Raw genomic sequence first — 14,905 nt, 5'->3', positions numbered from 1 at the left:
TTCTTGACAGAAGTAACTTGACAATCAGTTTTACGTGTTTGGCTTATTTATACTCTGTCCCTTAGTGTTCAGAACCTTTTTCATGCAGATCATGTCAAGAAGATTATATCATCTCCTCTTTGAAATATTTGTTATCGCTCAGTTCATGTTGCCAGTTGTAATAACTGCCAGGTTTCAAGTTTGTTTCTTTGGCTTGAGCTTCTAAGGGCTTATGACAACCAGAAAAAGAGAGACGAATAAGAGCATAAGAAATTCAAATGTTACTAATAGTTTACATTCTTCTTTAAATCTTCATGACAGTGACAAACAGTCCTCCTCAGGACTGTGAATTTGAATGAGCTAATTTAATATGTAACATTTATTTACCGCTCCACAGATTTCTTTAAAGGCAAAACGGTTTTCAATCACTGGCTGCCTGGAATATGTTACAGCAATATCACATTTCAGCTGGTATCGGAAGCAACATTCAATAAAACCACGCTGGTGGAATACAGTGGGGTTGAGCATGAACCTAAGCAGCATCGGACAGGTAATGTGAGTTTGTGTATCTATGATTACTAGATTATTTTCCCCAGCCTAGTGCAGATTGGGTATTAACTGCTAATCAGGATCTTCCAGAAAATTTTCTGTTTTTTCTTCTCTTTAAAACAAATTCAACCGACCAACAAAGTAGAGTTCTAGGTATTTCATGTCAGGTCTGTTTCCTGATCTGGCCCTTCTCAAAAGGCTGTCAGACAGGCTGTTAGCCCACAGATGCAGCAGCAAGTTTCTTCTCTCCATACAAATTCAGGAATCATTTGATCTATTTCCTGCCTGCTAACTGTTACACTGTACTTTCTGACAAGAACATCTCCCAGTAGTCAGTCTGGGAGAGATGATTCAATTTTAGCAACCATCTCACCAAGGACATACTTCAAGGAAGACAAAGTACTCCTTGATCATGCTCTCTGGGCCAATTTTACATAATGTGATAAGGAGGTGAGAAATGATGCAATTCTATCCTCATTTCCTTTCTCTAGTTCCCAACTCTTCATCAGTTTATGCCTTGAACAATAGAATAGAATAGAATAGAATAGAATAGAATAGAATAGAATAGAATAGAATAGAATAGAATAGAATAGAATAGAACAGTGATGGCGAACCTTTTAGAGACCGAGTGCCCAAACTGCAACCCAAAACCCACTTATGCATCGTTGGGTGCCGGGTAGGTGTGGCCCATTGGGTGGATGTGGCCCATTGGGTGGGCGTGGCTATGGTGGTAACAGCAGACTGGGCGGGACTAAAAAGTTCAATCAATCAATTCCAACTTTGCAAGATCTTTTTTTTTCCCACGAGAACTTGATTGATTGAACCTTTTTTTTTTTTGTACACGGCAGCAGAGGCCTAAAGTGAAAAGGTTTTATAAAACCTAGCTGAAGGCATAGGACTGGGGTGACGGCATGCATGCCCATAGAGAGGGCTCTGAGTGCTGCCTCTGGCACCGTGCCATAGGTTCGCCACCACTGGAATAGGAACAGGAACAGAACAGAATAGAAGGAGAGGAGAGGAGAGGAGAATAGGAGAGAATATATAATAGAACAGAACAGAATAGAACAGAATATAGAATAAAAAATATAGAACAGAACAGAATAGAATAGAGCTATCTTATCAAAAATAAATCTGAGTAAATGTCCAACCTGTTTTAAGATTACACAGGATATAAATAAAGCTCCAATATTATTAACATTTTTATTTTCAAGATAGGCAAGAATGTTCTTTAAACGTTTATCATCATTTCAACATTCTTTATCACAAAAACCCAGCTGTGATAAAAGATAGACAATTACCAGTGATTTATTTCCTGGGTCAGCTTAGCGCTGCCATCAAATGTTTGTTTGCTTTTCTCAGAATTTTTAGGTCAGCGTTCCTAGTCTGGCTCCTTCTAGATGGTTTGAACTATATTTCTCAGAGTTCTTAGCCAGCATCTAGGAATTCTGGGAATTATAATCCAAGCCATCTAAGACAGAAGTGCCCAACCCCCAATCCATGGACCAGTACTGGGCCACGGCATGCCAGCAACTGGTCTGCACAAACAAGCAAAACCTCATCCGCAAATTGCAGGCAGCACACAAAACCATGCACCCTCCAGTTCGCGGAAAAACCTCTCTCCACGGAACCGGTCCCCAATGCCCAAAAGGTTGGAGACCTCTGATCTAGGAGACAGGAGATGCAGAAAGGTTGCTATGCATATATCATCTGAGCAGGCTTTGATTTCTCTGAACTTCTGTCTAGGCAGAATTTTCTTACGTGTTGCCTAGATAATTCTGGGCATTGAAGTCCACACATCTTCAGGTTGCCAAGGTTGATAAATGCTGCTTTAGATGCTGTCAGAAATTGATGGTCTTGGGGCCAAAAGCACCTCTTGACCACCACCACCACTTTGTTTGGGGTGCATCCTGAAACCTTTTCTGCTGGAACTTACAAAAAAAATGCTGTTGCAAGGGAAGAAATACACAAAAATTGTACTACAGTATAGGTATAATGCAATCTTAGCCACACAGCCAGAAAAATGAGAAAATCTCTGCCCTGCTCTTGCATTTGATATGCCCTCATCCTCTTTGCCTACTTTTGCTGTCTACTGAAGCCATGAACTCAGCTCAAAAAATGAAGTACAGCCGTCCATTACCCAAACTTTGTCCATCCTGTAAATCAGTGGTTCTCAACCTGTGGGTTGGGACCCCATTTGGGGTCGAACGACCATTTCATGGGGGTCGCCAAACAACACAGTCCGCCATTTTTTTCCCCTTTTCCTTAGCTGTGCTATTCCCTTTTATTCTATTGGCTTTTGAAAGCCAATAGAATAGACTCTCTTGAATAGAGTCTAATTCTATTGGCTTTCAAAAGCCAATAGGAATTGTCCAGGCTGTCTCTGCTCTGCTGAGCCCGCCAAAAGTCCCATTCTGCAAACGGTGCTGCATCAGTTGAGTAGTCCTTGACTTATGACCGGTTGAGTAGTCCTTGACTTACGACCGGTTGGGGGTCGCGGCATTAAAAAGGTTGAGAACCACTGCTGTAAATTATACAGTAGAATGGGCTGACGAAATGGCACTTTAAAAGGAAGCTTAGATTTTAATTTTACAGAATGGTTTTACAAAGATTCTAGAAAATCTTTCTGAAGTTGTACCTCTTGATAGATTTAATCCTATGCAACTCTTATGAAAACTATACCCTTTTTTAGGTGATGCATTTCCATTATTATTATTATGATTATTATTATTATGATGATGATGATGATTATTATTATTATTATTATTATTATTATTATTATTATTATTATTATTATTGATCATCGCACAGTCAGCCAGATGTTCAGACTGGATTTGGCATTTTGTCTACCTATCGAGTCCTTACCCAGGACCTGGGATAGGCAGATGTGGATGTTTGATGGTATTACAGATATCGTCGCAGGATGGAAGCAGTTCCTAGTAAGGCCGCCTTTTGCAATTGACTAATAGCGAATTTGTCAATGCCAATGGTGTTCAAGTGGTGCTCCAGTTGTTTTGGGATTGCACCCAAGGAGCCTATGACTATTGGTACTACCCTTGCTTGCTTTTGCCACAGTCTTTCTATTTCTATTTGTAGGTCTTTGTATTTTGTTATCTTCTCTAGTTCTTTCTATTATTATTATTATTATTATTATTATTATTATTATTATTATTATTATTTTGATGCATAAGTGGAGTTGGATTATACAAGCCTCCCCTTAGCTTTCTTAAGAGTTCTGGCAAACCTCTGGAAAAGTTGCTGCATTTAGTTCCATCCCATATGCATCTGTAGAAAAATATCCAGAGGACAAATTCAAATTAATTCTTAAATTGCTTATGAAAATCGCTGCCTCAGTTTGATGGTAGCTGACCATCTTCTTAAAGCAATGCATTCCTTCTGCAATGCTCCCTTCTGATCCCACAAACTTAGGGCAGCAAGTGAATGTTTTAAATATGCCTTCTGGTCTTTTTCAGTTCCCTATCCACCGCGAAACATTTCTGTACAAATTGTACGCAAGAATAGCCGTGAGAACTGGGAAGAAGAGCACAGTGGGAATTCCCCAGAACAAATCTTCTTGGAGACACAAAATGCTATGGGGCAGGAAAAAGTTACTCCAGTGTTGGATGAGTTGTCTGAGCTCCCAACAGTGAATGCTTCCTATATTTGGCCTGATTATCATGCCAACAGCAGTGATTATGAAAGCACATCTCAGCCAGATTGGTGGACTAATGAATCCGAGGATGAGAATGAGTTTGTTAACGCAGTTCCAAGGGATTATGAGAACCTCATCCCAACTGTAGAACTTGAAAAACCTACTTTAGGACCTCCATCGTTCCTTCCAGTGCAAATGATATTGAGCTGGTTACCTCCAAAGCCACCCACAGCATTTGATGGCTTTCATATTCGTATTAAGAGAGAAGGTAACGTTACAAAAACATAATTTAGAACACTGGTCCTCGGAGCTTAACACCACATACAGTACAGCTCTAAACTGCACCTATCAAACTATGTTTGTCTAAAGATACATAGGTGGAGACTTTCTTTCCACATAATTGGCTTTTACTTTAAGAATAGCTTGATTAAGGATGCCCAAAATTGGCTTCTTTTGATACATAACTAAGTTTTACTTGACTATTGCCTTAGTTTGATTTATTGTGCTTATGCAAGAGATTCATTGTTTCCCTCAAAAGTATAATTCAATGTAAACATTTTAAAATGTATTTTGATCTGGATGGTATCCAGACATACATATATCATATTTTAAAGTAATGTTATTTTTTTTAATATAGTGGAGTGTAGTCACTCTTTTTTCTGCTTTTACCTTGAAAACAATTGGACCACAATTGGAAAATGCCTTCTTCAGATGTCCTATTGTTTTCAGTTTTATGCTAGTTTGAATGGATTGCTTTGATAACTTATTCAAAGGAATTTGCAAAATAACACTCTTAAGCATTTAGATTAGATTTTTTTTGCCAGAATCTTGTAATTGCAGTTGATTCTCATATATCATCTCTTATCTTGATTTAGAGAATGTCACAGAATTCCTGACAGTTCCAGAAGACATTCACGAATTTGTCACTGATCTGAAAGAACCAGGAAAATATACATTGTTGGTTACAACATTTAGCTCCTCTGGATCATGTGAAGCACGGGAAAGCCAATCTACCCAAACCCTTTGCTTTTATATTAGTAAGTTAAGATATTCGTATGATATATATATGGATAGTTGTAAAAAATTGTAGTCTTTTTCTCACTAGTGATTTACAGCATCTTATAGCTTCATCCAGCTGTCTTCGTGGCAAGATAAAGTGTCTCTTCATTATGATTTATTGGCATAGCAATGGTTGGATGCTGCTGCAATACACTATAAATCACTAATAAAAATAACCTATAGCTAGTTAATGTTCCGCTTCATCGGTGATAAATATTTTTTCTATTTTATCTGCTTGTGTTGGGTATTTATTAATTTCCATCCCATCCTGCTATCTACCTGAGCCATAAATAACCCTGATACAACTTCTTTTGCATGAGAGAACACTGGTGATATAGTGCAGTTTTACAATATTTGCTATCTTTGCAAGTAAAGAATAAGTACTAAAAAGTAATCATACAGGACAGCATTGATCAGCCCTCTTGAGGTACTATTTTATTCAGATCCATCTCTGAAAGAACTGTCTCCTCTTTCTACCTATCAGCCTTTTCTTCCCTATTATATCCCCTCTTTCTTTTCTTTATTAGTTTATAATATAAAATACAAAAATAGAAAAGAAAATTGTAGGAAAATAAGGGAGGGAGAAGAAAATGGAAAACTGTAGGAAGAAGGGGGAAAAAAGAAAGAAAAGTTGTTGACTTCTGACTCCCTTTGGTGCAGTAGAACATGATAATAACCAACGTTTCATTTTTTCCCACCTCAAGCACAAAGTCCAGGACCGGTTTCCAAGTTGAAACAAAAGGAATTGTTTTTTTTTCTTTAATCAAAGCAGTCAATTTAGCTATCTCTGCTAACTCCATCAATCTTTCTAGCTGTTCATCCATTATGGGAATCAAAATGTCCTTCCACTTTTATGCAAAAAGTAATCTTGCTGCCGTCAACCTATACTGTATAACATTGAAGTTCCATTTTTTTCCCCAAGTCTTTTTCCATTAAACCCAAAAGGAAAGTTTCTGGTTTTATCTTTATATATCCTCCTCTTTCTTGTACATACAAACACACACAAAAACACACATCCCCATCCTTTCTGCTCAGCTAGAGGAGTCACATTCTGATGGCTGTCTGATTAAAAAAATTACAGAGAAGTGATCTGTTACCTCTGTTCAGAGTGATGCAGTTGCTTTAGCTGGCAGGGCAGGAGAAGTGGCAAATTGGAGCTTGTCTGCCATCTGCTGTCATCCCAGTTCCTCTCCCAAACCAGCCGCCACTCTCTGAAGTGGCTTATCATACTAAAACACCCCGTATGACTTGCTCTGAGAAGGAACAGGAAGTATACATTGCGAAGGGCTGCAACATCTGCCCGTGGGCATGTTTGCATCTGCCCGTGGGCATCTTATTACTGAGTTGACCAGGTTTTTTTTAATTTATATAATATATTGAACCAAAAATTAATCAAAAAGACTTGGTTTATATAACACCTTAAGTCCAAATCGTCAAACAAAACCAAGGTTAAAAGAACAGGTAGTCCTTGGCTTATGACCACAATAGAGCCCAAAATTTTGGTTGTTAAGCAGGACAGTTGTTAAGTGAATTTTGCCCCGTTTTACAACCTGCAGTTGTTAAGTTAGTCACATGGTTGTTAAGTGAATCTGGCTTCCCCATTGACTTTGCTTGTCAGAAGGTTGCAAAAGATGATTATATGACCCCGGGACACTGCAACCGTCATAAATATGAGTCCATTGCCAAGCGTCTGAATTTTGATCACATGACCATGGGGATGCTGCAACAGTTGTATTTGTGAAAATGGTCATAAGTCACTTTTCTCAGTGCCATTGTAATTTTGAACTGTCACTAAACCAACTGTTGTAAATTGAGGACTACCTGTAATAATGTTTCACATGTAAATGCTGGGAAATTTTAACTGGTTTTGTTAAGCTTACTGGGGAGATGTTTTACTTTAGGACTCCACAGAGCAAGACTTATTGAGTAGCATAATTGACCCAAGATTGAGTAGTAACATTGTCTGGGACGGACACCGTAGTTCTTCCTCTCACTCCAGACCTCATGGGTCACCTCTGTGTCACCATTTTTGGTATGCTATGTCTGGAAGCAACTAATGTTATTTCAGCTAGAGAGAAGCACAAGTATTAACGGTGACCACCACCTTTTCTGGCTTTTGGTGATATTTTAGGTCCTACAGGAGAATTGATAGAAGGGCTGACAGAAAAGCCTCAGGATGTTGTGGTGACGGTGCTGAGTTCCACCACAGCCTCTCTGTCTTGGACAACTTCTCAGGAGACTGCTGGGAGCAATAATACCATTGTGTCAATTGTTTCCTTGACCTGTCAGAAGCAGAAGGAGAGCCAAAGGCTGGAGAAACATTATTGCACAGAGGTAAGAGGCACACATTCCTTTTCTCACCTTGCTGATATCCCTCTGGGTGCAGATTTCATCAGCCTCAGAGGGGCCTTTTTCAACTTAAAGCAGCTTAAATCAAGCATAATTAATTTGTTTTGTTGATTTCAGTATCTGTACTTTTTTTTTAATGTGTTGTATTCATTTTCTATTATTACAAATCATAAGTGCTTGGTAAACAGTGTGGTGTCCAGGTCCATTTGTTACTCAATATTGCATCTTAATTTCTTCAATATAAATCTATTCAATGCTACACAACTCAGTGTTTTTTCCCCTGATCCTTTCTTCTTCCCACAGTGTTTTCATTTTCTCAACATTGAACAAATACAATTGTTACTATTATTAATACATACAATGTTAGGTATACACATCCTCTTCGTAGTTTTCTAGTGTTATACAAATAACATGCATTTGGATCAATATAAAGGGGGGGGAATGACATTGCCATAGGTGTATACTATAGGCCACCCAACCAAACAGAGGAAATAGATGAACTTTTTGCTAGTCAGCTAACTAAGGTATGTAGGAAGCACATCACGATAGTAATGGGGGACTTTAATTACCCTGACATCAACTGGGAGACAAACTCTGCACCAACTGGAAAATCAAACAGATTCCTGACAAACCTAGCAGACATCTTTGTCTCCCAAAAAGTAGAGAAGGGAACTAGGGAATCAGCCATATTGGACCTAATTCTCACTAACAGAGATGAAATGATAGAAGGTGTTGAAGCCACAGGAACCTTGGGGGAGAGTAATCATGCAATATTGGAATTCAACATTATGCAAGCACAAGCAATAGAACACAGTCAAACTAGAGTCTTGGACTTTAAGAGAGCTAATTTCAACAAACTTAGAGCTTGGGAAGGATTCCATGGATGGGAATCCTCATGGGGAAAACAACTCAAGAAGCCTGGGAAATTTTGAAAAGTGAAATTATAGAAGCCCAATCTAGCACAATACCAACAAAGAATAAAAATAACAGCTCTCAAAAGAAACCAGCATGGCTGCATAAAGAATTCTCTGATAAACTGAAAGACAAAAAGGACAAGTATAAAAAGTGGAAAGAGGGGTACATAACTAAGGCAGAATATCAGCAAATAGCCTGAGTCTACAAAGATGAAGTGAGGAAAACTAAGACTCAAAATGAACTAAGTCTTGCGACAAAAGTCAAAAATAAAAAAAGCTTCTTTCAACATGCAAAAAGAAAAAGAAAAATGTTAAGGAAATGATTGGTCCATTACTGAGAGAAAATGGGAGAAAGCAGAACTATTTAACTCATTTTTTTGCATCCATCTTTACACAAAAGGGAAAAAACAGTCCAACCTATCAAAAACAGTACTGTAAAAAAACAGATTATAAACATGTTAACATAGGCAAGAAAATGGTAAGTGAGCAGCTGTCCACCCTAGACAAGGTCAAATCACCAGGACCAAATGATTTACACCCCAAGGTTCTCAAGGAACTGGCAGATGTGATCTCAGAACCACTGAACTGTATCTTTCAAAGATCCCGGAGCACTGGGGAACTACCAGAAGACTGAAAAAGAGCTGATGTAGTTCCCATCTTCAAAAAAGGGGGGGAAAAATGGATCCAGGAAACTATAGACCTATCAGCCTGACCTCAATACCTGGGAAGATTCTGGAAAAGATAATCAAGCAATGAATTAGTGAACACCTAGAGGCAAACAAAGTCATTACCAAAAGCCAACAACAGATCATGCCAGACAAATCTTATTGCATTCTTTGACCAAGTGACAAAATTAGTGGACCAGAGGAATGCTGTGATATAACTTACTTGGACTTTAGTAAGGCATTTGATAAAGTAGACCACAACCTACTATTTGATAAGATAGAAAAATGTGGGTTAGACAGCATCACCACCAGATGGATTCGTAGCTGGCTGACCGGCCGTACTCAGCGTGTGGTCCTCAATGAAACTACATCTACATGGAGGGAAGTGTGTAGTGGGGTGCCCCAGGGCTCTGTTCTGGGCCCAGTGCTCTCCAACATCTTCATCAGTGATTTGGATGAGGGGATAGATGGGGAACTCATCAAATTTGCTGATGACACCAAGCTGGCAGGAATAGCCAACACTCCAGAAGTTAGGCTTAAGATGCAGAAGAATCTTGACAGACTTGAACACTGGGAGTTAACAAAATGAAATTCAATGGTGAAAAAAGTAAGGTTCTACATTTAAGCAAGAAAAACCAAATGCATAGGTATAGTATAGGTCAAGGTTGTCAAACTCGCAACATCACGTGATGTGTTGTGACATATCGTGACTTTTTTCCCATTGCTGGCAATGGGGTGGGCGAGGTTTTGCCATGAACAGCTCAAGGTTGACTCAGCCTTCCATCCTTCCGAGGTAGGTAAAATGAGGACCCAGATTGTTGGGGGCAATGTAAATATATATATACATTGCTTACTGGTGTACACTGCTTAGAGAGTGCTTGCACTTAAAGCAGTATATAAGTCTCATAAATAAATAAATAAATGACGCATCCAGCCCATGGGCCGGCAGTTTGACATCCCTGGTATAGGTGGTGCCTTTCTCAATAGTAAGGAGGGAGGGAGGGAGTTTGAAGGGCTACAAAACTTGCTCAGCAAAGGTAACCTGTAGTGGGTAGCTCCACCATGGCTTTCTCCTGCTACTGTTCCCCATGCCCTCCACAACTGATTAGGGAAGGGGCTTTTCCATGTAGGTACCCAGAATTATTCAATACAACATTGTCAGTGGCTTTTATTTTGACAGATTTCATTCCTTCCTTCTTTGGAATCTGATCTGCAGCCACTTCAACCAGCAACATCTCTCCATAAGGAGAATCTGGCTAAGTTTCAAGGGCAGCAGCTACAGTGGTCAAATATAAAAAAGGGGTTAGTTCATGTACTTAAAATAGGCATGCAAGTAATGGTGTTTTCACCAGGTGTTATTTGGCACAATTCCACATAGCAAATACGCACAAAATCTGCACAACGCAAAAGTCTTCACAGTGGAATTGGGTAGGAGAAAGCAGTGTGCTGATCTGTTTCTCTCATTTGCCTTCTGCCAGTTAGAGTATCTAAACAAGTCCAGATGGCCCTATCCATATTTTGTTTAGTTTTATATGTAAACAAGGAACTCTGGCTTATTTTTCTCCAAACAAGCTGGAATTAAGAGCCAGGAACAACACATAGCCTTCAATTATGTTTAATTATAAGAATAGCTATAAAATCTTTGGTCCTGTGCCAAATCTATCCAGCTTTATTTAGCTGCCTCCACTGATAGGAAGAGCAAGTGGGAGCCATTAATCAATAGGTCCTTATAGACCACTCATTTCATAGCTCCTTATAGACCACTCATTTCTAGTTAACCCAGAATTCTTTACAATTCTGGTTTAGCAGTGAATGGTAAGATGGGAAGTTAATTATACTATTATAGTTATTTTTTAACTGAAAAATGCATCTCCACCCTGTTCTTAATTTGATCACCCTTCTTCTGCTTAAGTATTGTCCTAAATTTATTTTAATTATTTACCACCTGTGTTTATATCTTGCCTTAGAGTGGGAAGGGAGGGAAAGAGGGAGGAAGCTTGGGAAATTTTGAAAAGCAAGAAAAACCAAATGTACAGGTATAGTATAGGGGGTACCTTGCTCAATAGTAGTAATTGTGAGAGGGATCTCGGAGTCCTAGTGGACAATCACTTAAATATGAGACAGCAGTGTCCTGCAGCTGCCAAAAAAAGCCAACACAGTGCTGGGCTGCATTAACAGAGGGATAGAATCAAGATCACATGAAGTATTAATACCACTTTACAATGCCTTGGTAAGAGCACACTTGGAATACTGCATCCAGCTTTGGTCACCACGATGTAAAAAAGATGCTGAGACTCTAGAAAGAGTACAGAGAAGAACAACAAAGATGATTAGGGGACTGGAGGTGAAAACTATTCTCCAAAGCACCTGAAGGCAGGACAAGAAGCAACGGATGGAAACTAATCAAGGAGAGAAGCAACCTAGAACTAAGGAGAAACTTCCTGACAGTGAGAACAATTAATCAGTGGAACAGCCTGCCTCCAGAAGCAGTAAATGCTCCAACACTGGAAGTTTTTAAGAAGAAAATGGACAGCCATTTGTCCGAAATGTGTAGGGTTTCCTGCCTGAGCAGTGGGTTATACTCGATGACCTTCAAGGTCCCTTCCAACTGTATTATTATTATTATTATTATGGATCATCGCACAGTCAGCCAGATGTTCAGACTGGATTTGGTATTTTGTCTACCTATCGAGTCCTTACCCAGGACCTGGGATTATTATTATTATTATTAAGGGAGGGAGTAAAATATTTTTAACTTCTTTAGAAAAAAATAAGCAGGAAGGAGGACAGTCAGCACCAAAAACACTGTCACCTGTTCCATGTTTTCACTAAGGAGAGATCTTCAACAATCCTTCTCTAGAAGAAAACCACGTTTTCTTGCAAGCATTGTCTGACAAATTCCATTGTGCTATTGTTTCTAACTAAGCACTTCTAACTCTTGACTGTTCCTTTTAAATGGGTCCCGGAGAAAGTCCTAGACCATTAATGTTATATAATGTTTATATAATTTCTCAGTTATAAGACAAACCTCAAAGAAATAAATATGCTTATGGTTGTACTTTATGGAAAAATACAATTGCTGTTTTGCACGTAGGACTTCCATTCATTGGTTGTTTCGTTGTTTGGTTGGTTCGTTCATTCATTCATTCATTCATTCATTCATTCATTCATTCTCATGTTACTACACTGAGGGAGACCTACCAAAGCAAGAAGGCTATAGAAAATGATCATGGATACAGACTGTCCTGTGACAATTGCAGGTGATGATCTGGATTAGCTCAAAATAACCGTCTAGAAATGTGAAAGAATATCTCAAGCATCCTGAGAATGAAATAAAATTGAAGTATCTTCTGCAGAGGATTTAGGAACTGTTGAGGTGGATTTAGCACCGTTTTTGTACTCCCTCTTACCACTCCAGCAACTTTTTTGCTTTTTCTCTTTGCTATCTTAAAGCAATACTAGCTTCTGTTCAACACATAGAATTGATTTTAATCCTGTCCTTATGGCTACACTTTCTTATTTTTCTAGGTGAATACAAGCAGCAGTTTTATAGAAAACCTTGTTCCTGGGGCTCAGTACCAAGTTGTAATTTACTTACAGAAAGGACCACTAGTTGGGCCTCCTTCTGATCCTGTTACATTTGCTATTGGTAATGTCTGTGTATACATGTTTATGTTGTTGTTTTTGCCATTTTGAAACCAGTTTTAATGTCTAGGAGCCATGTTATGGAAGGAATTCATTGACTTTGAAGGCACAACACAATCATGTTATTGTGTTAATTAGATATCTTGGTCAATACAAGGCAGTGAATTTTGAACTAAATAAGTAGTCTGAGATTACAATATGCTTAGTTGCAAAAAAACTAAGCAAGGTTGTTAGTCTAAGTCAGGGGTAGGAACTTTGGCTCTTTTATGACTTGTGGACTTCAATATCCAGAATTCCTGAACCAGCTATGCTGACTCCGGAATTCTGGGAGTTGAAGTCCACAAGTCACAAAAGAGCCAAGGTTCCCTACCCCTGGTCTAAGTTAACAAAGCTAGCTAAGCATTACATTTTATAAAACTGCAGCCGGTTGATTTTGGACTACTTAAGAATGTGGTGTAAACATAGCCATTGTTTTCTTGATTGAATTTATTTCACATTGTTGAGAATTTACAACTATTGTTGTAGAAACTCTACAAAGTTACAATGGGACTGAAAAGAATAACAACCACCTTGCTTAGTAACAGAGATTCTGGTGGTAATTGTGGTTGTAAGTCAAAGATGAAGTCTCTCATATATATTATCATGTGTTCTTTTAGGAAAGGTAAAATATAAATATAACAAAATTAAAAGTAAAATAATTCTTCACAACTCAGGGCCTACAAGAAATTCTGAATGATGGCTGAGCTGGATTGGCATGATGGGGTAAAAAAATTCAACTCATCACGTTGGAAAAGTATGGGACTTCCAGATCTTATTTGGAATATGTGACAATTTCTCTATGTACAACAGCTTTCCATTTCTGTTTTACAGTGCCAACTGGGATTAAAGATTTAACCCTTTATCCTCTGGGACCCACAGCTGTGGTCCTCAGCTGGAACAGGCCTTACCTTGGTGTCTTTCGGAAATATATCGTGGAGATGTTTTATTTCAACCCATCAACAATGACTTCTGAGTGGACAACACACTATGAAATAGCAGCAACCGTCTCACTCACTTCTTCAGTGGTAAAGTGAATTCAGCCTACAATTCAAATACAGACCCCCTAATATGTTCTACTATATATAACAATGGGTAGAAATAATCCAGTAAAATTCTTACTCATATAATTGCTGACAGAAAAAAACAATTTGAAGGGCTATCCAAAAGCAGTGATTAGCAATATATGAGTGTAAGACTAGGGCAGGGGTAGGCAACCTTGGCTCTTTTATTCCATGCTGGCTCAGGAATTCTGGGAGTTGAAGTCCATGAGTCATAAAAGAGCCAAGGTTGCCTACCCCTGGACTAGGGCATTCAAGATGGTGTTTAGTGACCATGCAAATTAAAGAGAAAAATATATGAACTGGCTGAAATCTTTCACGATTGCTTATACAATTGAGAAAGTATGAGCAGGCATTATGACATTAGATATTTCTTAATATCTCAGATGAGAATGAAATATCACACAGGATCAAAGAGGCTAAGTCATCCAATCTCCTGACATTTGATGAGGTTTAAGACATTCTTTAATTTTATTGAGCGGATGGGGCTCCATACTATGTTATTCTATATGGGAAATTGCAGAAAATAACTTCTGCTGCTCCCATGAATTTCAGCTAGAATTATGGATTGTCTTTCCTAACATATGTCACCATGGATCGTGAGATCAATCTCAGAGGCCTTTTCTGGGTAAGGTCCCAAGTGAAGCAGGTATGATTTTTCCTCAAAGAGACTTGGCTGGTTCCTGCTTTGTGATGTTTTCAGCACCATGTGAAACATGAGTTTTCTCAGCTAGCTTTCCATAATCTGGTGTCCTTCAGCTACATTATATGTGCAATTCCCAGAATTCTCTGCCAACACAGTCAGAACACATCAGGCCAGGCTTTCTAAATTTGTGCATTGTATTTTAAGAAGCGTCTTAGTTTTAAAAAAAATCTGTTATTTACAAGGGAAAGAGAAGAAATAATATCTAGAGCAGTGGTTCTCAACCTTTCTAATGCCGTGACCCCATAATACAGTTCCCCATGTTGTGGTGACCCCCAAGTGGGTGTGGCCACCAA

The 14,905-nt window shown here is 38.8% G+C and overlaps 1 protein-coding gene across 2 annotated transcripts in view; it reads left to right on the top strand.

The window, feature by feature from the left end:
• PTPRO (protein tyrosine phosphatase receptor type O) overlaps nt 1–14,905 on the top strand; it is an 81,697-nt gene that overhangs the window by 16,746 nt on the left and 50,046 nt on the right. For both annotated transcript variants that reach the window (XM_039347606.1, XM_039347605.1), the window contains exons 4-9: nt 377–529; nt 3,999–4,445; nt 5,053–5,214; nt 7,368–7,570; nt 12,693–12,813; nt 13,680–13,873. In XM_039347606.1, coding sequence (XP_039203540.1) covers nt 377–529; nt 3,999–4,445; nt 5,053–5,214; nt 7,368–7,570; nt 12,693–12,813; nt 13,680–13,873 — 1,280 coding nt within the window. The remainder of the gene's footprint in view (nt 1–376; nt 530–3,998; nt 4,446–5,052; nt 5,215–7,367; nt 7,571–12,692; nt 12,814–13,679; nt 13,874–14,905) is intronic.

Source organism: Crotalus tigris, unplaced genomic scaffold (genome assembly GCF_016545835.1).
Source record: "Crotalus tigris isolate CLP2741 ecotype Arizona unplaced genomic scaffold, ASM1654583v1 scf7180000018092.420879, whole genome shotgun sequence".
In the NCBI taxonomy this organism is placed as follows: domain Eukaryota; kingdom Metazoa; phylum Chordata; class Lepidosauria; order Squamata; family Viperidae; genus Crotalus; species Crotalus tigris.
The sequence above is the reverse complement of the archived record's forward strand: the minus strand, read 5'-3'. Positions and strand labels throughout refer to the sequence as shown.